A 23,730-nucleotide genomic window follows, 5' to 3' on the forward strand; every position below is an offset into this window, starting at 1 on the left:
GGGGATTGGCACTTACCATTGTAGCACAAAGTCTAAATAGAACCGGTAGTTGAGGGCATGTCCCAGGAAGGGTAGATATCTTTAGTCACTAACCATTCAATTCTCTGTTCTATTAACCCCAAACTCTTCACGTTTTATATACTCTTCATTTCCCTTCCTCGTTTCTCAATCCACACCTATTAATCATCTGTGCCAAAATGGCTCCTAAGAAGGACGGTGTGAGTAAAAGGGCTTTGAACAAAGGTGCATGGACAGCTGAGGAAGATTCCAAATTGGCCGAGTATATTAAGGTTCATGGTGCAAAGAGATGGAAAACAATCGCCATTAAAGCAGGTTCTTTGTGTTCATCAATAACAGCTGCTTCTGCTTTAACACAGGGAGAAACTACATGTTTTTCTTTTCACGTGTATAGGATTGAATCGGTGCAGCAAGAGTTGCAGACTGAGATGGTTGAACTACTTGAGACCAAACATCAAGAGAGGCAACATATCAGATGATGAAGAGGACTTGATTCTTAGGCTTCATAAACTGCTAGGGAACAGGTTTTTCTATCAGATATTACCATTTTCTTCTTTTTTCTTTTGGTTATTATTTGTCTTGTAGGGTCAAGGGATGATGCATTTTGATTTAAATGTTGGTACAGGTGGTCTTTGATTGCTGGGAGACTTCCAGGGCGAACAGACAATGAAATTAAGAACTACTGGAATTCACATTTGAGCAAGAAAGTAAACCAGAATGTTAAGACAGAAAAAACTTCATCATCGGAACTAATACTGCCCCACAAGGCATCGGAAACCGTCCTGATCGAAGAACAAGAAGAAGAAGAGGTCGTTAAAGGAAGTGATGAGAACTTCGATTTAAGCGTTGATGTAAACGAGTTCTTCGACTTCTTTAGTGAAGGTTGCTTTGGTTTGGAGTGGGTGAATGAGTTCCTTGAACTTGATGATCAAGAGAAAACCATAACAGATGTTAAAATTTAAAATTTCTGTTAAATCACGTAAAATTATAAAACAATTTATAATTAAAATACAAGTTCAGAAAAATCATTCATTTATTACAAACATAATTAAAATTATACAAGTTTCAGACTCGGATATAAAAACAGAACACAACCTACATGCCCCCTAATTACATGCACCGTACTCCGCAAGTAACGCCGGTGGAACTCCTTTACTGATGTTGATAGCTACACTGGTTCGATTCTTTTAACCTGAAATGGTGAGTAAAAGAGTGACATTTGGGATGCCCAGTAATACAAAACTACCAAGTGATGGTAAATGACATGCAAATAATAGGCAACCATAAAAATTTTCTTATCGATTCAGACGTCTACAGGTTTACAGGACGAGCTGTGGTTCCACTGATATTTTTTCGAGTAAAAGACATGAAGATTTTAGTTCAGAGGAAACATTCAGAGGACCAAGTTTAGGAGATCGGAATATGATGTCTAGTGTGTTCCAACAAAATAGAGTAATGTATATAGATCCTTTACAAACGTTAGTAGTTTAAAACATATTTTAAAACCACAATAATATCATCCAACCGAACACCTCTATGCAATTTCCCCAGAACTTCATCCATAAAGATTTTACCCTAAGCACACATTAAAGAAACCACCCTAAGGGAGTACCTTGAGGCCTATAGGCCTACCCAAAGGTCTCCTTAGGTCCGTAAGGAATTACCAGCTCAATCGGTCTGAACCTATATAAGGAATTACCAGTTTGACCTAGTTGAACCTGCATACTCCAGCCTACCCATACAATCCCCAGTAGAAATCATATTTATCAGTACCTTATAATATCAAAATCATGATCAAGTAGTATACTGTAAAAATGATCATGTAGATATTTAAATAACATGAATGCCCTCCACCCATACACCATATGCAGTCACGTGATTTACCCAAGGGAGTGCCTTGGGGCCTGAGACCATACCCAAGAAAGGTTCTCGGGGCCTCGGAGCCTACCCAAGGGTCACCTTAAGTCCGTAAGGAATTACCAGCTCGATTGGTCTGAACCTATATAAGGAATTACCAATTTAACCGAGTTGAACCTCCATACTCCAGCATATCTAGATAATGTCCCCAATAAAACAATTCAAGTAGTAACTAGTAGATCTCATGATCCATAAATCAGGAACGATTATAATTTCCAGTGAAAATAGGTAATCAGAGAACACATATCATGTAGTCATAGTTCATTTAAAAGTAAATCAAAACATCAATAAATCCGTAATTTACACTTGAAGCTGTTCCTACTTTTTTGCATGTGATATTAGTTATGCGATTTCATATTATTTTTGTGTCTAATGGTCTATATATATGTTTGCATGCGAGTATGATGGCCTTGTCCATAGTTCCTTAACTTGCAAATTTACTGAAGTTTGCACCGTCACTTTTTTTCCTCTCGCTTTTAACATGTAATGATTTTTAATTGTCATTTATTCTCATTTTAAATCAGCCAAGTTTGAAATTTTTTGGGACATTTCATTCATGTAATTGTACTGAAATTGTATATGGAGCTGAATATTATGCTTGTTTTAATTGAACTCAATTAGGATTAGAGCGGAAAACACCTCCTCAGGGTTATGTTTGTCACCGCTGTAAGGTTCCAGGTATGTTGATAATACTTATTTTCCTGGAGTTTGTGCTTTTTAGCAAACTTGTGCTTATTATGGAATTTTTCATATAGGGTATTTTATTCAGCACTGCCCCACAAATGGTGATCCAAACTATGATATCAAAAGGGTAAAGCCTCCAACTGGAATTCCAAAGTCGATGCTGATGGCAACTCCAGATGGCTCTTATGCATTGCCAAGTGGAGCAGTTGCAGTTTTGAAACCTAATGAGTAACTGTCCTGTCTTATAAGTTCAATTTTCTCTATGCTTGTAGGGAATTCATTTTTTTATGCTTGAAAATTAATTTGGTTTTTTTTTCTAACAGAGCTGCTTTTGAGAAAGAGTTTGAGGGCTTACCTTCCACTCGTTCTGTTGGTGACCTTCCACCTGAATTTCACTGCCCATTGTGCAAGGAAGTAATGAAGGATGCTGTTCTAACTAGCAAATGCTGTTTTACGAGTTTTTGTGATAAATGTGAGTTTCATAGCTACTTATTCCATTCATTTTCTAGTTATAATTTTCCTGCTGATGCTTTTGTTTATGCATGTTGAAGCTCACTTTAACAAAATGTAACTCAGGTATAAGGGATCACATTATCTCAAAATTAGTTTGCGTATGTGGGGCTTCCAACATACTCGCCGATGATCTTCTGCCAAATAAGACCCTAAGAGATACAATTTATCGTATATTGGAGTCTGGTAACAGCAGTGCTGACAATGCTGGAAGCACTTTTCAAATTCAAGGTTCATTAGCCATTGTCATAATAAAATGAAGTTTTCAATGAGTTATATGATGTAAGAATCATTATTGGGAAGTTAAGGCTTATCTTGAGGGCTGCTAATTGGGAAGCGGACAGATTAGCTAAAGATGGTATAGGTTGATTTGCTGTCTTAGTATTTGGGGAGTTGGTGTGTATGTTTCACTTTGTTACTGCAGTTTTTGGTTCTCAGTCTTATGTTATTAGTGACTACGTTGTCCAGCTGATAGTGGTTTTTAAGTCTTATGCATTTTGGGAAGTTTTGGTTGTTGAAAGGGTTGGCTATGTACTATTCTTCTGTTTAATATAATTATAGGCGCTCTTTTCCTCCTTTCAAGGCCCTTCATGTTACTTTCATAACATGGAGGGTAAAATAAAGGGGGTTTTTACGAGGCCTCATCTTCTATCAAAAAAAAAAAAAAAGAATCATTATTGATATGTCATTTCTTTCAAATTTAGATATGGAATCCACCCGATGTCCACATCCAAAAATTCTGTCTCCTACTACATCTGCTGCATCAAAGGGAGAGCAGAAGCCAGTATCTGCTAAGGAAGAATGCCCTGTTGTGAATGAAAAAGCTTATGAGGTGAAGGTAGCTATTCCTCCACAGCAGGCCTTGGAGAAAGTTAAGGTTGTTAAACCTGCTGATGCATCTGAGGCTACGCTGGAGTCAATGAGTGTGAAGGAATCTGCATCACAAGGGAGTGCCCTGCTTGCAGAGGAAGAAGTGCAACAGAAGTCAGCTTCTGGAGAGGCAGGTAATGATTATTTGTTTCTTAATTTTTTTTAATCTTGATTTGTTCGGTTTGGAAGAAAACATTCAATAATGTTGGTGCTAATCTCCTCTAGAAATTGTAAGAAAGTAAATAAAGGAATATACACTACCATTGTTTGGTTAAACAGCGGAAAGAAAATGATTCATTTTATTGACCTTTTCCAATTGTATTATCAATTTTTTTATAAAATAACTTGTGTAAAAGAATATGGGGATTAAAAGGTATCTTTTTTGATAAGAATATTCTGGTCGGGTATATTAACATACATTCTTCAGGTAGTAAATTTTTATGTAATCTTCTTTCATGTTTCATCTTACACACATAGTTGGATGTTGGTGTGTATTATAGAGAGAATTGTTTTCCTTCTCTAGTGGGAATGATGCAATAAATGGATTGAGTTTTAATTTTGATGCTTCGCTTTTCCAGGAAAGAAAAAGAAAAAGAAGAAGGTCTGTTTGCTAGCAAATGGTAGGTCTACGGACTCTTTTTGGTATTTGATGATGATACTACATGTGAGACTCATAAAATCATTAGGAATGTTTAATCTGAGTCTTATTCTTTTTGCTTTCTAGACTTGCATTGGAAAACCCCTCAGCATCTTGCAGCTGAGAGCTATATGATGTCTATGGGTCCTTCAGTCTATAACCCTTACTGGACTGGTATGCAGCCAGGAATGGATGGGTTTATGGGTCCCTATGTTGGTGGGATGCCTTATATGGGGGGATATGGACTAGGTCCACTGGACATGCCATTTGGAAGTGTCATGCCTCCAGATCCTTTTGGTGCTCAAGGGTACATGTTTCATCCTCCCCCATCTCAAAGGTACGAGTAATATTTGTTAAATAGTTATATGTTATGTTTATAACAGTTGCAATTTTATTGCTTGGGTGTATGCGTGGCAGTTTTGTCTGCTTTAACTTCACATGCAATTTGATTTGAATGTTCTATAGAGATCTTGCTGAGTTTGGAATGGGTATGAATGTTGCCCCACCAAATATGAGTAGAGAGGAATTTGAGGCTCGGCAAGCTGATTTGAGGAGGCGGCATGAAAATCAGAGAGGAGGTGAAAGGTACTGAACATACTCTCATTCTAAGCTTACTATTTGCACGCCAATTGATCACTTACTACGTTCAACTGACATGGGAATAATATTCTTCTTGTTATTTAGAGATGGATTTCACATGATTAATTGGCTTAGTAGCTATTTTCTAAAATTATTGCAGGGATTTCTCCAGAGATCGGGAATTCAATAGAGAAGTGAGTATCTGCAGTGATTTTTCTTTATTGAAATCAAAATCTGTATGTATTCATTATTTTCCTACTTTCTGTTTCTGGTTATGCCCATTGCCCATATGGTTCCACTTATTGACATAGTATAAATGAAAAAGAATAGTATAAATGAAAAAGGATAAGCACATAGAGATGGTCAGGGTTGCACGGTTTAAGCATTGTATTTGTGTCATTTTGCAGGGTTCTGATACTATATTATCTATGCTGCTAAATATGTGTTATATACTCTCTGCTTCCTTTGTTTCTTTAAGACAATTTCTGCTGTTTGTTGAGTTCGCAATGAAGTAGAACTTACATTAAACCTCGAAGCCATCCTGTAGTCTTCTATTAATGGTGGCAGGCTTGAGCTCGAGCTCGAGCTCAATTAAACTCATTGATTTTTGTACTCAAGCTTGAACTTGAGCTTGATTAAGCTTATTCGTATTCAATAATATGTATTAAGGGTAGAAATGTATTTTAATTATATAAAAAAAGCTCGAAAATCTTGTGATCCATTTGAGCTGGTTGTTATGGTGCTCGAATTCGGTTTTGATCTTTAACTTGAGATGCTCAAGCTCGAGCTTGGCTTGATAATTACCAAATCGAATTCGAGTTTTTTTCAAGTTGAACCAGATAGTTTGCGAGCATAGGTCTCCCATTTGTGCCCTAACTTGTAATCATTCTGCACTTGCCATCTACTATTCTCGAGCTTTTATCTACCAATGCTCTGTTGTTTTGCTGTTCTATTTCTATCCTCAAAATGAACATTAGAGAGAAATGAACATGAGAGATATATGCTTCTGGTCGCTATTCATGAAACACTACTGGAAGATTCTCTTGGCTTAATAGCATCAGCATGCTCATGTCCAGTGGCTGTGACATGGAAAACTAAGATAGTCTTTTGAGTCGGGGTGGAACACATTTATGATTTAACTTGATCATTTCAATCATGGTTGTTTGTTGCAGAAGCCTACCCCACAAATGTTAGGTGGTGAACGTCGCCATGAGTATCCTCGTCTCCAACCAGAGAGGAGCTCACAGGAACTTTCCTTGCGGGACCATGAAGCACCTTGCTGTCCTTCAAAGAGAAAACCTGACCAACATACTGAACGTGATCGGGATCACGGTCGTGATCACAATCATCACCATCGATCCGAGTCTTCGAAGCTTGCCCCTGAAACAGTCACCAAATCCACTTCCACGACTGCTGCAGCAACAATGGAAAAGACCCAAAAGTCGAGTGTGTTTTCTCGCATTAGCTTTCCAGAAGAACACAGCAAGAAACACATACAATCTTCGGATGCACCTGCATCTTCTGGTCATCACAAGTTAACTTCCAATGGATACAAGGCAACTTGTGTTAGTAGCAGTGGTGGTAGGAAGAACAGTCGGAGCAATGCTGTAGATCAGGAATGTAGTGATGATGATAGACATTTCAAAAGGAAGACATCAAGGAATTCGCGCTCACCATCAACGGAGTGGATAGAGCAATCGCGGCACTCGAGGATTCAAGGAACGAGAGCGCAGCAGCTATAATAAACATAGATAAGAGTGAAAATAAGAGTTTGCATCACTGTGAATGCCTACGAAGCTATCGTGAGCGAGCACACTGAAGCTATTGGAATCCCTTTTGGACCTTTATATTGCATTATATGCTTACAATTATAATATAATATAAAAGTTTTTTGCTTGCCCTGCATTTCACATCCCGTAATTATTCTTTTTGAACAATTTTTACTTGATCTTAATAGGTATTGAAATCACAATTCAAGAAAGAGGAAAAATGTTAACTGATAATTTTTAATCACTTATTTTAAAAGTTATTGATCATATTTTATAATTATTGAATTATCGTTGTTTTATCTTTTTCGGGGATATCGATGGATATAAATTCCAGATTCGTGATAATAAATTTGGGTACATGATATTATATTGATAAACAAAGTTTGGTACGTGATATTATATCGATAACATAAAAATTTATATATATTAATAATTGGCATTAAATACTAAAGTAAGTGTTCAAATATACTCTTCGTTCACTTTAAGTGTCTAAAGTATTTTTCGTTCAATGTAGATATCTAATGTTCTCAACGTTATCATTTTAAGTGTTTGATTTATTATGTTTGAAAAAACAAATTGTTACCTGACACTTGTTGCATTTATATTTATAATCAACCTTATAATATAGTTTATATTCAATTAAACCATGTACAATCAATGAGTCTATATTTTGTTATCACTTTAGTAATTTCACATGCAATATCAAGGACACTGTACACAAACAAAGTAAATAGATAGACATATAAAAATTTTATTTATTTCATTTCAATTCAAGTGGTTTCATTAATTATATAAATTACTTCACTTAGGACATAAAACTTCAACAATTGGTGATTTAGATATGTTTAAGGCAGGTTTACAAGTACCCTAAATTCGATTAAAGTCTCTCGTCACCACTTACCACTGTCATCGTTGGTCACCATCGGATGTCATCATTCGTCTTTATCGTCAACTGTTTACCCCAAAATTTATTATTAACTCAGTTTTTATATTTTGAACACGAATTTGATATTCGTTTCACTAGAAAATATCTAAACTCAACAAATCTAGTCTATAACCATTTCACTTCCTTTAAAATTAAACCAGTTTATTATTAATATTCCTTTAAAAGTAAGCGCATCAAAAATTGAATTTATATCAAAATTAAATTTATAAAGTTTTTGTTTATGGTATTGTTATGTTATAATATTTAATATTGTAAATATTAAAGATGTGACATAACCAAAAATTATAAATATTAAAAAATTACAATTAATATTATAAATATAATAAAAAATAATATTATAATATTATAAACAAATTTTATACATATTATTATGATATAGATTTAGATGTTTATTGTCTTTAGTTTTAAAGAAATATAAATAATAAATTTATTATTATGGTTTAATTTTAAAGAAAGTCGAAGGGTTCTAAACTAGATTTGTTGGGTTCAAAATATTTTCTGGTGAAACAGACACTAAATTCGTGTTCAGAATGTTAAAAGGGAGTAAAATGTAAATTCTGAGATGACGGTAGTCGATGTCGACTAACGATGGTAGATGTTGATTGACGGTGACGATGGTGACGACATAAGATTTGACTCGAACCTAGGGATCAAATTAATATTTTATTTTAAATTTAGGGTCAAAATGTTATTTTATATAAAGTTTAAATCAAACTAACTAGTGTTAATGGATCCATGACCAAAATGTAACATTCGATAACACATGTGACCAAAACTTAATAAATCAATAAAGTAAATGACAAAAAGTTAAATTATTTAATTTGATGAGCAAAAACGTACAAATATGAAAAGAAAGTGATCAACCCAGAAAAATATGGTCATTTCTACTTTGGGTCATTTGTGGATTTAAAACTTCAATATTATTATGAACTTGATTCTCGTACTAATTATGTTTATTATGCGTACTAATTACGTTACCAGAATTCTTTGGCAAGTTCGATTTATCTTTTATTAAAAAAAAAAACCAAACCAAATGCTCTCCTAGTAGAAAATAACGGGAGACCTCAGGCGCATGCCATTGAGTGAGCAGAGAGTTAATTAAATGCTCAAGATGGCAGCAAGGGTCCATAATCAACGATTATGGAACGGTATTTTGAATAAATTTGATCATTAACATTTGAGTAATAAATATAGCAAAACAAAGCTCCACTATAGTACTATCTTCATAACATATAATTACATACCCAGTTAGTGTTTAACCTAACAAAAATATATAAATTAAAATTTTCGTTTCTTAAAATCTTCCCTTCCCCTATGCAGAATGCCTTTTTTTATTTTTCATGGATTTAAGCAAACAATCTACATTCCTTAACGAACGAAGATGAACAATCTACATTCCTTAATGAACGAAGACGAATAAAAAAAATTGTGTTCGTTTATGTTCATGTCCGTTCATTTGTTCGATTAAAGTTAAACGAACGAACATGAACATATCATGCTCATGTTTGATTGGTTCGCTTACAGGCCTAATGATTATAATTGTTTATCAAGAAAAAAAAATTAGGTTTGATTTACATACTCAGACTACAAACGTGATAATTTATTATCAAATTTAAACTAAAATTAAAATCAAGTTGAATTTGAAGTTTCCCCAAGCAAAAACCCAAATAATTTGAAGTTTATGATCATAATTGATATAAGATTAAAATGTTCATAAGGTTTGAGTATAGAGAGTAAAGTTCAAAAACTGAAATTAAACTACTCAATCAAGATAAACTTTAATATCAATTCCATTATCAATGAGGGATTGAACCACAGCTCTGATTTTGCCTCCAAATTTGTCTCTCTCCTTGAGAGTATAAGAAGCTGTATACACATCGACTTCTCGCACTCTCTCAGCTAATATTCGTCTGATTGCCAAGCAAGCCGGGGGCAAGATGCACTTGATTAGATGCATGTCTGGTGCCTAAATGTACACTTTTCTAGAGTAATAGATGCAAAAATATTCTACCCCGATTAAATTTCTCTACAGTTTCTTTTAGGTTTTTTTTTCATATTTACCTTTACTACTAGAGAGCGAAAACAAAAAAGGAATGGTTTATATAGCAGAAGTTGCACTTACTATAGGTAGGGTCGTAAGATCGATGCACTTTTGTACAGAGGTGTTGGGCTTGGGTTATTGGGTCAGCCTGAGCAGGCTATGTGTTACTAATTTTTTTATTATTCCTTGGGCTTGGGGGTTAGGTTAGGGGTTAGTTTAAGGATGAGGGAATTCATCAGTTAACTTTCTTGATATGAGATTCTGTACTTAAATATCATATCAGCTGGACTCTTCGTTTTTTTCTTCTTAAAGTATCGGACATTTATATTTGACACACAATCAGACATTATATACACGATCGTACAAATACATCGGTGTATCGTCTCAGGCATATTTATGAATCAATCGTCCTGTCTCTTGTATCTAAATATGCTTGGTAAAGATCTAATTTCCAAGCCTGCTGATTTTTATTAACAATGATTAATATTTAAACAAGATTGATAGTTTTGGCAAACCACCTTGAGATTGAGGTGGGACCGAAATTGACATGTCTACATTGCAATATAACAGCAAGAAACAGCCTAATACAGAAGATTTGAACAAACGAAAACACATTCAGTAACTTAATCCACCGGCTTACTTTTCTCCTACATTAATACATACTTAGAAGATACAAACCCATAGATGATGGACTACGAAATGCGTTGAGGTCTTGAGGATGTGACCTTACATCTTTCTCTATTTCTAGCTTTCTCGTTTTCCTTTTCCTTCCTTTTGTAACTAGTTGGAAAAAATGTATGATAATGGATGCAAAACTTAGAACCATATCCTATTTCTAAATATATGCAATTAGTAAGGAGACCCATATCCTTACATCAAGGAATTCGCGCTCACCATCAACGGAGTGGATAGAGCAATCGCGGCACTCGAGGATTCAAGGAACGAGAGCGCAGCAGCTATAATAAACATAGATAAGAGTGAAAATAAGAGTTTGCATCACTGTGAATGCCTACGAAGCTATCGTGAGCGAGCACACTGAAGCTATTGGAATCCCTTTTGGACCTTTATATTGCATTATATGCTTACAATTATAATATAATATAAAAGTTTTTTGCTTGCCCTGCATTTCACATCCCGTAATTATTCTTTTTGAACAATTTTTACTTGATCTTAATAGGTATTGAAATCACAATTCAAGAAAGAGGAAAAATGTTAACTGATAATTTTTAATCACTTATTTTAAAAGTTATTGATCATATTTTATAATTATTGAATTATCGTTGTTTTATCTTTTTCGGGGATATCGATGGATATAAATTCCAGATTCGTGATAATAAATTTGGGTACATGATATTATATTGATAAACAAAGTTTGGTACGTGATATTATATCGATAACATAAAAATTTATATATATTAATAATTGGCATTAAATACTAAAGTAAGTGTTCAAATATACTCTTCGTTCACTTTAAGTGTCTAAAGTATTTTTCGTTCAATGTAGATATCTAATGTTCTCAACGTTATCATTTTAAGTGTTTGATTTATTATGTTTGAAAAAACAAATTGTTACCTGACACTTGTTGCATTTATATTTATAATCAACCTTATAATATAGTTTATATTCAATTAAACCATGTACAATCAATGAGTCTATATTTTGTTATCACTTTAGTAATTTCACATGCAATATCAAGGACACTGTACACAAACAAAGTAAATAGATAGACATATAAAAATTTTATTTATTTCATTTCAATTCAAGTGGTTTCATTAATTATATAAATTACTTCACTTAGGACATAAAACTTCAACAATTGGTGATTTAGATATGTTTAAGGCAGGTTTACAAGTACCCTAAATTCGATTAAAGTCTCTCGTCACCACTTACCACTGTCATCGTTGGTCACCATCGGATGTCATCATTCGTCTTTATCGTCAACTGTTTACCCCAAAATTTATTATTAACTCAGTTTTTATATTTTGAACACGAATTTGATATTCGTTTCACTAGAAAATATCTAAAACTCAACAAATCTAGTCTATAACCATTTCACTTCCTTTAAAATTAAACCAGTTTATTATTAATATTCCTTTAAAAGTAAGCGCATCAAAAAATTGAATTTATATCAAAATTAAATTTATAAAGTTTTTGTTTATGGTATTGTTATGTTATAATATTTAATATTGTAAATATTAAAGATGTGACATAACCAAAAATTATAAATATTAAAAAATTACAATTAATATTATAAATATAATAAAAAATAATATTATAATATTATAAACAAATTTTATACATATTATTATGATATAGATTTAGATGTTTATTGTCTTTAGTTTTAAAGAAATATAAATAATAAATTTATTATTATGGTTTAATTTTAAAGAAAGTCGAAGGGTTCTAAACTAGATTTGTTGGGTTCAAAATATTTTCTGGTGAAACAGACACTAAATTCGTGTTCAGAATGTTAAAAGGGAGTAAAATGTAAATTCTGAGATGACGGTAGTCGATGTCGACTAACGATGGTAGATGTTGATTGACGGTGACGATGGTGACGACATAAGATTTGACTCGAACCTAGGGATCAAATTAATATTTTATTTTAAATTTAGGGTCAAAATGTTATTTTATATAAAGTTTAAATCAAACTAACTAGTGTTAATGGATCCATGACCAAAATGTAACATTCGATAACACATGTGACCAAAACTTAATAAATCAATAAAGTAAATGACAAAAAGTTAAATTATTTAATTTGATGAGCAAAAACGTACAAATATGAAAAGAAAGTGATCAACCCAGAAAAATATGGTCATTTCTACTTTGGGTCATTTGTGGATTTAAAACTTCAATATTATTATGAACTTGATTCTCGTACTAATTATGTTTATTATGCGTACTAATTACGTTACCAGAATTCTTTGGCAAGTTCGATTTATCTTTTATTAAAAAAAAAAACCAAACCAAATGCTCTCCTAGTAGAAAATAACGGGAGACCTCAGGCGCATGCCATTGAGTGAGCAGAGAGTTAATTAAATGCTCAAGATGGCAGCAAGGGTCCATAATCAACGATTATGGAACGGTATTTGAATAAATTTGATCATTAACATTTGAGTAATAAATATAGCAAAACAAAGCTCCACTATAGTACTATCTTCATAACATATAATTACATACCCAGTTAGTGTTTAACCTAACAAAAATATAAATTAAAATTTTCGTTTCTTAAAATCTTCCCTTCCCCTATGCAGAATGCCTTTTTTATTTTTCATGGATTTAAGCAAACAATCTACATTCCTTAACGAACGAAGATGAACAATCTACATTCCTTAATGAACGAAGACGAATAAAAAAATTGTGTTCGTTTATGTTCATGTCCGTTCATTTGTTCGATTAAAGTTAAACGAACGAACATGAACATATCATGCTCATGTTTGATTGGTTCGCTTACAGGCCTAATGATTATAATTGTTTATCAAGAAAAAAAAATTAGGTTTGATTTACATACTCAGACTACAAACGTGATAATTTATTATCAAATTTAAACTAAAATTAAAATCAAGTTGAATTTGAAGTTTCCCCAAGCAAAAACCCAAATAATTTGAAGTTTATGATCATAATTGATATAAGATTAAAATGTTCATAAGGTTTGAGTATAGAGAGTAAAGTTCAAAAACTGAAATTAAACTACTCAATCAAGATAAACTTTAATATCAATTCCATTATCAATGAGGGATTGAACCACAGCTCTGATTTTGCCTCCAAATTTGTCTCTCTCCTTGAGAGTATAAGAAGCTGTATACACATCGACTTCTCGCACTCTCTCAGCTAATATTCGTCTGATTGCCAAGCAAGCCGGGGGCAAGATGCACTTGATTAGATGCATGTCTGGTGCCTAAATGTACACTTTTCTAGAGTAATAGATGCAAAAATATTCTACCCCGATTAAATTTCTCTACAGTTTCTTTTAGGTTTTTTTTTTCATATTTTACCTTTACTACTAGAGAGCGAAAACAAAAAAGGAATGGTTTATATAGCAGAAGTTGCACTTACTATAGGTAGGGTCGTAAGATCGATGCACTTTTGTACAGAGGTGTTGGGCTTGGGTTATTGGGTCAGCCTGAGCAGGCTATGTGTTACTAATTTTTTTATTATTCCTTGGGCTTGGGGGTTAGGTTAGGGGTTAGTTTAAGGATGAGGGAATTCATCAGTTAACTTTCTTGATATGAGATTCTGTACTTAAATATCATATCAGCTGGACTCTTCGTTTTTTTCTTCTTAAAGTATCGGACATTTATATTTGACACACAATCAGACATTATATACACGATCGTACAAATACATCGGTGTATCGTCTCAGGCATATTTATGAATCAATCGTCCTGTCTCTTGTATCTAAATATGCTTGGTAAAGATCTAATTTCCAAGCCTGCTGATTTTTATTAACAATGATTAATATTTAAACAAGATTGATAGTTTTGGCAAACCACCTTGAGATTGAGGTGGGACCGAAATTGACATGTCTACATTGCAATATAACAGCAAGAAACAGCCTAATACAGAAGATTTGAACAAACGAAACACATTCAGTAACTTAATCCACCGGCTTACTTTTCTCCTACATTAATACATACTTAGAAGATACAAACCATAGATGATGGACTACGAAATGCGTTGAGGTCTTGAGGATGTGACCTTACATCTTTCTCTATTTCTAGCTTTCTCGTTTTCCTTTTCCTTCCTTTTGTAACTAGTTGGAAAAAATGTATGATAATGGATGCAAAACTTAGAACCATATCCTATTTCTAAATATATGCAATTAGTAAGGAGACCCCTAGCGTGCAACATCTTCATGGGATAGAAAGAAGCGGTCAGAAGACATCTAAGCTGAACAAATTAAAGCATATACAGGAACAATTTGATTATTAAATCAATTTGAATAAAACAAATCATGAATGACTGGTATATATTTAGAAACATCAAAAGAATGACTGCATATCGATCTTGATTTGCCTGCATCCTTTATGATTTGTATATACAGTAAAAAGAATCCAAGTAGAACATTATACATTATAGTAGGCATCTTTTTGTTTAAAACAAAATAAAGTAAAAAAGTAGTCATTCTATAACTTAAATGTAATTTCAATAGTTTCAATTAGAAGCACACATTGAAGAGTATAAAACCAGATTAAATAAAGGATCAAAAGCAAATTAGAATGCATAAATTTTATTACAACTAAAGCATATGAATCCAGTACCATGGAAACTAATTAATGTAGAGAACTCCAGCACAATGTTTCGGTAAATTACATAAATTTATATATTATTCATAATGATTACAATTACTAACAAATCCCTAAGGCAAGAATAAAATGGTAACTAAATAAAAATGAGTTCTATAACATAAAAAATAAGATCTTAAGCATAATGCAGATTACTTTTAAGAACTAAATGAGTTATTGCCTGATGTAACATGTGTAGGAGAAAACTTTAGTTGGAACCATGAAATAAAAGTAGACCTCACCTTGCCAACTCTAGTGAAGAATTCATAAACGTCTCTTACATTAGCCTTCAAGGATATATGTCAAAAATAGTTTACAAAATTTTACACCAGCACTCATGAGGAAAAACATGAGGGGTGCAAAAACTGCTTAGAACAAACATTATATATGCATGCATCTTTACCTGATAAGCAAAGACGGTTCTCTGATCTCTTTCTGGATCAACCTCAGGCTCTGCCACGTCTTCCTTTTTGTTTCTATACTTCCTGTGAAAAAAGAAGGAAAAACAACCTTTTATATTATTTAAAAGATAATATTTTAAATTTGAACATCTCAAAAGTACGAAAATATCGGGGGAAGGCCGGTGGGGGGCAAAGAAAAATAGAAAACAAAATATTTTCTTCCGGAAAGTGAAGAGGTGTCTCAAATGTATGCTTCATGCAATCACTGCTCAACAAGTACAAAAAAGAGAAGTGCAAAATCCTGAATCAAATTCTCTCCAACATGCATAAAAATGCCAAACCCCTGTTACATAGGCCTGCAGGGAAGTAAACAAAGTCAACATAAGACCTCAAGTCTATATAGGGGAATCAAGTATCAACTCTATAGCAGTGAAATCAAACATGAGACAGTGAAAGAAAGCACTATGGTTATCTAAAACCTAAAACTTCAAGACAATATTTTAATGATTATATACTGTAAAAAGAAAAAAAAATATGTCCAATCTGGTATCCCACTGAACATGAAGATGAACTGCAAAGTTAATCAAAGCCCATCACACCCTCAATAGCATTTCTGCAACAGAAGAGATTACGCAGATTATTTTTTTTAAGTATGAGGATAATGGAAATCATGAAATGATATCCTCCAATGCCAAAACTTCATTCTTGCAATGCAATGCAAAAAGTTTAGCAACTGCTGATTCTGGAGTATCAGTCTCCTGTAAATGGGTACTTGACAATAAGAATGAAATGCAATATAACCAAGCAAAAGAAATCAGAGAAGAATGAAAACAGTCCCATTTTACTTCATCATGCATGAGAAAAACCACAGATGAGTAGTTATATCTTGAGTTGAACGCTAGAAAACCTATGACCATTAGATTGAAAAAGAAAAATCACATGCCAAACATCTTAACAAGATATAACTAAAAGTAAAAGTGAACTTTTAAAGAAAGTGAAAGCTCATTGTTAGGGGAAGGAGAAAATTACAATAAAAGTATTTACCTTCAATAAGGTGTCAGAGCCGAAAGGAGACCGAAGCTTCCCATGATGTGACAAGCAATTTTAAGAAGTAATAGAAGCATTCTTAAAATTCCACCTTATCCGTAGTCCATGTTAGGTGATTCAGTGCTGGCAATCCTGTCATCAATCCACTTGTTCAAGTCTTTACTGCCTACATTTCCAAAAACCAATGGACAAGGGAAGGATTGTTGGCACAAGGTATCAAAATAATCAGAGGTTGCTGGTGTTGCACCAGAAATGCTAGTGCTTGAATTGACAACTTCCAACAAATTGATTACAGAGATAGAAGCTCCTACAGAACCCTTCATTTCTTGACAACATCGTCAGAATGGATCTTGACAACCTCTCCAGCTCTTATATTTTTCCATTTCTTCATTTGAAATTTCCCTGCCTGTAGAATTAACTCCTCTCGATTGTTATCAGCCAATCCTCATAACCATCTTTAATTGCCAAATCCCAAATCCCAAACCACAAACCCAAAAATCTAAACCCAAAACATCGTTCAATACATTATTTTTGCCTAGGCTAATATTATAGATCAAGCTTCCAAGAAAGATACATCTTCGCAAATGGACTCTTTTCTGCACTATAAATCAGAATAAGTAAGTTCAAAACAAACTTATATCCCAAGCTCCTCATCCTCTGCAAAAAATTAAAAAAAAAAACATATATGGGTTTTATACCCACATGATGCCAAAATTCATGTATTATACTACTACTTAGCATAATGTCGTAAAAGTAGAAACCAAGCAGAAAACCCCCCAAAGAGTAGGAATCGCGAAAAGTAAGAAAAATAATGAAAAAGTAACAGATTTTCATGATACGCCGTCTGATTAGCCTTAAACTGGACTATATTGGTCAATTCATCATTCTCTCGTGGTTCATCGTTCAGATTGGTCGTCCTTCACCAAAGCTATGCCACGTTAGCCCCTTTGCTAAGTTTTTACGACGAGTACTAAAATGAAACAAAAACTAAACGTTAGGTGTAGTTTTAAAAAAATAAAAGTTTATATATTAAAATAAATCAAATTTGATAGTTTATATACTAAACTCGTAGTTTACCCTAAATAAAAAATGATCAATAAAATGATTGAATCTTAATAAAAAGAAAAAAGCCGTTGGGCAAGCAAAAGCTTAAGCATCACATGACACGTAAAACAAAGCAATACCTTGTGAACAAGTAAAAGTACAAATAATAAACTGAAATCCCCAACGGTCAGAAGAAATAATACATACTAAATAAGAAAGAATAAATCCCAGCCCACCAACGTTCTCATTCTCCGCCTTCTCTCCCACCCGGAAATCCCAAAATTCTTTTGATACGTGTAATGGAACCAGTAAAAATCGACTGGAACAGAATCGATTCCAGCTTCACTGAGGACTACACTTATGAACACATCAACGCTCATAAATGGGTTGATTTCTTGGCCCTTGATCAACAATCCATTGACGATGATGACTTGTTTAGTCTAGATTTTGCCTTGGTAATTCACTCTTTCTGTATAGGCTTTGACTTCTAAAAGCCATGTTACTCGGACTTGAGTGCAAGTGTAAGCATAAAATGAGCATAAACACAGCTGAAATGATCGAACAGAAAAACTTCCAATCATTGTCTAATGCCAAAATTTGAAATTTGGTTGCACCACCATTGAACACACCTAACCACCGTCAAGCAAGTCAAATTTAGTTGCACAGAAAATTGAAAACACCAAAGCCGAACTAAGCATTTGAGAACCTCACTAGATGGTATAGTTACACTAAATGAATTACTTGTGTTTTATGTGTTTAGATACCTATAAACTAGTCCTATTTATAGTGGTGGTTCCCCATCAAAAACCAACCTCCACCATACCATGCCATGTTCACATCATGTGGAAAATGCTCCTCAATCTCAACTATGCACTTTAGTAGTTCGAGAGAGGAAACATGGGGTTATCCCACAAACTACAACCATTCCAATATCACTTTAATTTCCCGGTACAGGGAATGTGGGAGTAGGCCACGAACCACAATATAGAATTTTGGTATGCATTTGACATGGGTATGGTTAGACTTTTTTCATGTCTATGGAGGACTCTTGGAGGTCATATCCCCGTATCCATGTGTTAGACATTAGTCGGACAAGAATATTTAAAAAAATTGGAGAGTTCGACGATCATAGGCTGAAAGTATATCCGACCATGTTCTGTTATGATGCTGCTTAGTTACATTCTAATTTATGTAACGGGTTAATCTATGTTCATTCCCTCCCAAAGATTCAACCAGGCTAGACATTCTCATTCATGTTTAATATATGTTGCTTAAAGTTGTTGGCATATAACAAGGGTTTTGACTAATATGCTTTATTATAATGGTCATCAGGCAAAAATTCCTGATATTGAGAAATGCTTGGACGTGGTTGCTACTTTACAAGCTAAGGAGGGTTCTGGTGAGGTTCGTATTTTTATGATATCTTGACTTTTACATTACGGTTCTTCTGTTTAATGAAGTACTTATTCTCCATTTCTTTTTGGAATTTCGGGTATTATAGCAATGATTTAACTTATCAATGTTGTTTGTTTCTATCTTATGTTGAAAATAATCTGAGTTGCAGCTCATGAGAATGACGACTGTCTCTCTGAGTTTCTGGCAACCATATAGCATGAAAACCTCATGTGACTTGGTGAACTTGTGATCTGCTACATATGGGCCTGTATTGCTTGAAATTCTTAACGCTCGTGTCTAAGCTTTTTACTTAATGCTGAGGATTGAATTGTACAAGACATTCATATTGTGCTTGATTAGGTGTGAAGTTCTCAAATCAAACGGTTGCATGCTTTTACGAAAGAAGCTTGTAAATAAATTTAGACCTCTTTATCTCTATCATGTGTTGTATGTATGCTAATGGTTTTTAATGTTACTTTCGTCTTATACAGGCTTTTATTGCTGATTTTGAAGTCTCTGAAGGCATATAGTCAGGGGCTAGCATTGAGGATAACTATTCAGTTTGTTTATGGCTGGGAGCAAATGTCATGTTGGAATATTCTATTAACTATGCGAAGAGTTGCAATAGTCGTAACTGGTCACTAACTCTTCGCGTGCTTTAACAGAAAAAGAGTAATGTAATTCTATTAACTTCTGCATGTGCAGGCTACTTCGCTACTGAAAAAGAATTTGGAAAACGCTAAGTCAAGTCTGGAAGTTCTTATAGCCGATTTGCGGTTCTCGAGGGATCAAGTGACTATAACTCAGGTAGTACAGGCTGAGCATGTGTATTCTATCAGCATGTGTTGGTTTTTGGTTCATCAACGACGAATCCGTCAAACCACTACTTCTTCCACAGCCAAGGATTCATGAACTTAGAGATACCATTCCTTGATATAGTTGGAGGAAAGTATGCTGCTACCCTTCGTTTTTTTATGTTCCGGTCGACGTTTCATCCGTGTATTTCTTGATTGATCGATTTCGCTCCGTGGTCTCTCTATATCTACACTTTCCTCCGGTTCTAGGTTTCTTGGTTCAGATAAGTGTGAAACACATAATTATGTTGGTGGGAGTTTTGGACATCATATGTAACAACTGTTTTTACTATGATAACTGTTTCATTAGTATTCCAACAATTGCAGTAAAGTCTTTGGGTGAAAATGAGTTTTTTTTTGTTAAAACATAAGTAATTGGGTTAATTTTTTAAATCTATTTCATAATTTTTCTATTTTACTTTTATTTAAAGATTTATTTGAGAATAAACAATTGTTATTAATTTTTTTTATTAATCTAGGGTAAATACAAGGTTGTATACGTTTAAAGACAATTCTCAACCTCTCAACATTAAACACTCAACTCCTGGCATCTTTGGTGCTCGAACTCAGGTATTATTATTATTATTATTATTTAACTGAAAAATAGGGGTTCAAATTATATATATATATATATATATTACTTTATGAGATTAATTTTTCATAATTGTCTATGTCCATAAAAAATCCATCATTCAATGAATGTATAATTGCTTTAAAATCTTCTAAAATTTTAAAATCTTCTAAAATTTTAAAATCTTCGATCCTTAATCCTATATTTTTCTTCTAAATTAGTAATTAAAGAATATTTACTCATAAATTTGTATATAAATTTTGATTCATCTACTATTGTGTTACTTTTATTAATGATGATAGCTTTTGATGACTCTGTATTATGAAATTAAATCACATTTTATTATAATATTATTAATTATTTTAAAAATAAAATAAATAAATAAATAAATGACTTTTATAACCTATTACCATCTTCAGTTCAAAGGTTGCATATTGAAGTAATTGCGATTGGTGAAGTTCTTCAATAAAGTGCACCAGCCAAAGTAATTGTTGCAGCATAATGGAGCGGTCCTTTAAAAAGTTCCCTGATGTAAAGGAGTGAGTTAGCGACAATTTAAAGAAGTCATAAGAAAGGCAGTAAACAAGAAACGATCCATAGAGGGGTAAAAGATAACACACTATTTTCCCTCTTTAATGATCTGTTATTTACTCCCTGGTTTTTTTTTTATGATGCTTTAGAAATTGGTACCGAGTGCGACAATGAGTTCAGTGAATGGGGGGATGGAAATATACACAACAAAAAAGAGACCCCAATAGGATCATTGATAATGAGACAAAAATGCTCTGAGTAAAAAGCAGGAAACAGAAGAATTATAAAAGGAAAGGGAGAGCAGAGGAGCAAGCAGTTTAGAGTGTTTGAAAAGCATGAGTTTTATCAGGCGTTGAATAATCCCACATCGTTGTGGAAATAAAAAACAAAATCGTTTATAAACTAAAAAGCCAAGAATATAAAATATAGGATAGTTAATGGTGTACTTGTGGAGCAAGAGAAATATATATTTTAGTAATAGAAGTGAAGAGTACCTATGGTGTACTTGTTAAGTTAATGGTTGAAGTAGGATAGTTAAATTCCCCCATAAAACTCTGCCCAACGGTCATAAATTTGGATATTTTGAAAATGGTTAGGGAAATAAATTTGGATAGTCTACAGATGTCCAGTAAGTTTGAATCAACCAACGGTCATAAACATTCATATACCAAGAAAGAAAAAGTGGAGCAGGAGCATCAGAAAGGTAATAAGAGAAAAGGCAATGTTGCAGCTTCTGTCTCAGTGCTTAAATGCAAGAGGTCGTCGTCCACACATAGTGCTTTCAAGATATCTAGAAGTGCTTCTAAGGTCCCCTCAAGGGATTCAGGAGATGACTGGCATGAAGCTAAAGATTCCTCATTTCTATCCAAGGAAATGGACATTGATAAATTCCACAATTCAAAAGAGAAAATGCCTGCACGCAAACGATGGAATGAGAATAAAGAATCTAACTACTTGGTACCAAGCATTCGGAAGAAAAGAAGCTTCTCATCAAAAATCAAAGGCAAAGGCTCTGACTGGGATCATAGTGATGAGGATGAAGCTGATGATGAAAATCTGGAGGTGTGTATATGTTTTTTTAACTTGATTAAATTTCTGTCAGGGATGCAAACATTTTATGTTCTCAGTGTTTGCTGTTGTGATATCTGTTTTATGTCTCCATGCAGAAGTCAGACACCTGTGGCGGTGGTAGAAAGCAAGGAGCTAGAGGAGGAGTCAAGAGCTGCGAGGAAGAAGAGCATCAGAGCCAGATTTCCGTGTCGGCGTTGCTTCTAGCAGCTTTGAGGAAATCCCAAGGTGTCGTGTCGTGTCGATAGCGAAGACGATGCGGTGTCCTCCGCCATTCATCAAATGGAAATTGAGTGGCCAACCGACGTACGACACGTAAGCCAGGTGACCTTTGATCGGTTCAATGGGTTCCTGGGTCTTCCCGTTGAATTCCAAGTTGAGTTACCCGGTCGTGTTCCAAGTGCAAGGTAAATTCCCATTGATTCCCCTTTTCCCCCTATTTCGTTTCTGATTATAGAAGATTTCAGCTGGATTTTTTATTTGTCTTTGTTGTTTACAGTTCAAATGTTAGCATTTTTGTGCTGTTTAGATCTGAAAAGGGTTGATTTTTAGTAACTATAACGAAAATAAAAAATGACAGAGGAAAACATCTGCAATTTTAACTAGATTATAAAAAATATTTTAAAATAATGTGACAATAAAAATGTCTAATGACTTTAAAAACTTAGAAGTTAGAACAACTCAGAACAAGGAGGTAAGCTATTCAATGCATATATAAGACTGCCAAAAAATCAGTAGACAGCAAGCTAATATACCGGAATGTCTTAAAACTTAGGGCGCAACACTTCTGGCACACTCCATGGCTGGTTGGCAATAAACACTCCAAAATAAGTATACATATCATATGCTATTTATAATTTGGTGGATGGTTCCTTACAGGAGTTTTAATGAGGCTGTCAACGGTTTCACTGATGAGGGGTGGTCAATGATGGAAAATGATGGCATCGATGACATTACTATCCTCGTAAATTCGTCTCCTGACAAGCTGATGAGCCTCAACCTTTCCTTTGCAAATGGGTTTTCATCTGTCAGCAATATGGTCTTATGTGCAAAGGGCATCAATGCTCTTACAGGTTGGGATGCTTCCAATGTTTAAGTCTTCATGGCTAATGGGAGCGGTTTTGCGAAGTATATGAAATGGTTTACATATTGTTCATAGCTTATGTTTTCTTGTGTTCATGTTGTTGCTAAGATGCCATTATAATTACTGTTACATTATGTTATTCCAATGTTTGTTATCTTCTTCATGCTTGTTAATATTGTTTTTCGCTAGCTCAAGGGGACTGAATTTTTAAGCATGATATTTTCTGAATGTTATTCTATAACATCTGCATAGTTGCAAATCATTCTATCATATCTAGTCTTTATGTGATTCATGATTTTTTTTCCTTCTCCACTGTTGCTTCCCTTTTAGAACATACCACCCGCAGTTGGTCCCTGTAGCTTACCAGAGTCTCAATTAGGAGGTTTCGATGGTCAAGTCATACTTCCGCTGGCGCATACCATCGAGCACGAAGAAGTAAGTACCAAGTTTTATTTCACTTAAAGAATTGTGTGATGTTA

General features: G+C 34.0%; 2 protein-coding genes and 1 pseudogene across 2 annotated transcripts; all 3 read left to right on the forward strand.

Moving 5' to 3' along the window:
• Positions 1-170: 170 nt before the first annotated feature.
• On the forward strand, positions 171-989 carry LOC120164374 (transcription factor MYB114-like). The gene is made up of 3 exons (XM_039174113.1): positions 171-333; positions 413-542; positions 644-989. The coding sequence occupies exons 1-3, from the start codon at positions 198-200 to the stop codon at positions 978-980; spliced, it is 603 nt and encodes a 200-aa protein (XP_039030044.1). The 5' UTR covers positions 171-197; the 3' UTR covers positions 981-989.
• A 1,563-nt stretch (positions 990-2,552) lies between these two features.
• Positions 2,553-7,091, forward strand: LOC120164397 (E3 ubiquitin ligase PQT3-like; the record flags this gene model as incomplete). The annotated part of the gene is made up of 10 exons (XM_039174136.1): positions 2,553-2,613; positions 2,691-2,847; positions 2,943-3,091; positions 3,196-3,360; positions 3,834-4,133; positions 4,578-4,619; positions 4,724-4,973; positions 5,102-5,221; positions 5,376-5,451; positions 6,388-7,091. Coding segments are annotated over 10 exons (1,890 nt in total), but the record flags the coding sequence as incomplete, so codon positions are not given.
• An 11,942-nt stretch (positions 7,092-19,033) lies between these two features.
• LOC120164377 lies at positions 19,034-20,138 on the forward strand (annotated as a pseudogene).
• The last annotated feature ends 3,592 nt before the right edge of the window (positions 20,139-23,730 follow it).

This window comes from Hibiscus syriacus, unplaced genomic scaffold (genome assembly GCF_006381635.1).
Source record: "Hibiscus syriacus cultivar Baekdansim isolate YM2019G1 unplaced genomic scaffold, ASM638163v2 tig00111513_pilon, whole genome shotgun sequence".
Lineage (NCBI taxonomy): Eukaryota > Viridiplantae > Streptophyta > Magnoliopsida > Malvales > Malvaceae > Hibiscus > Hibiscus syriacus.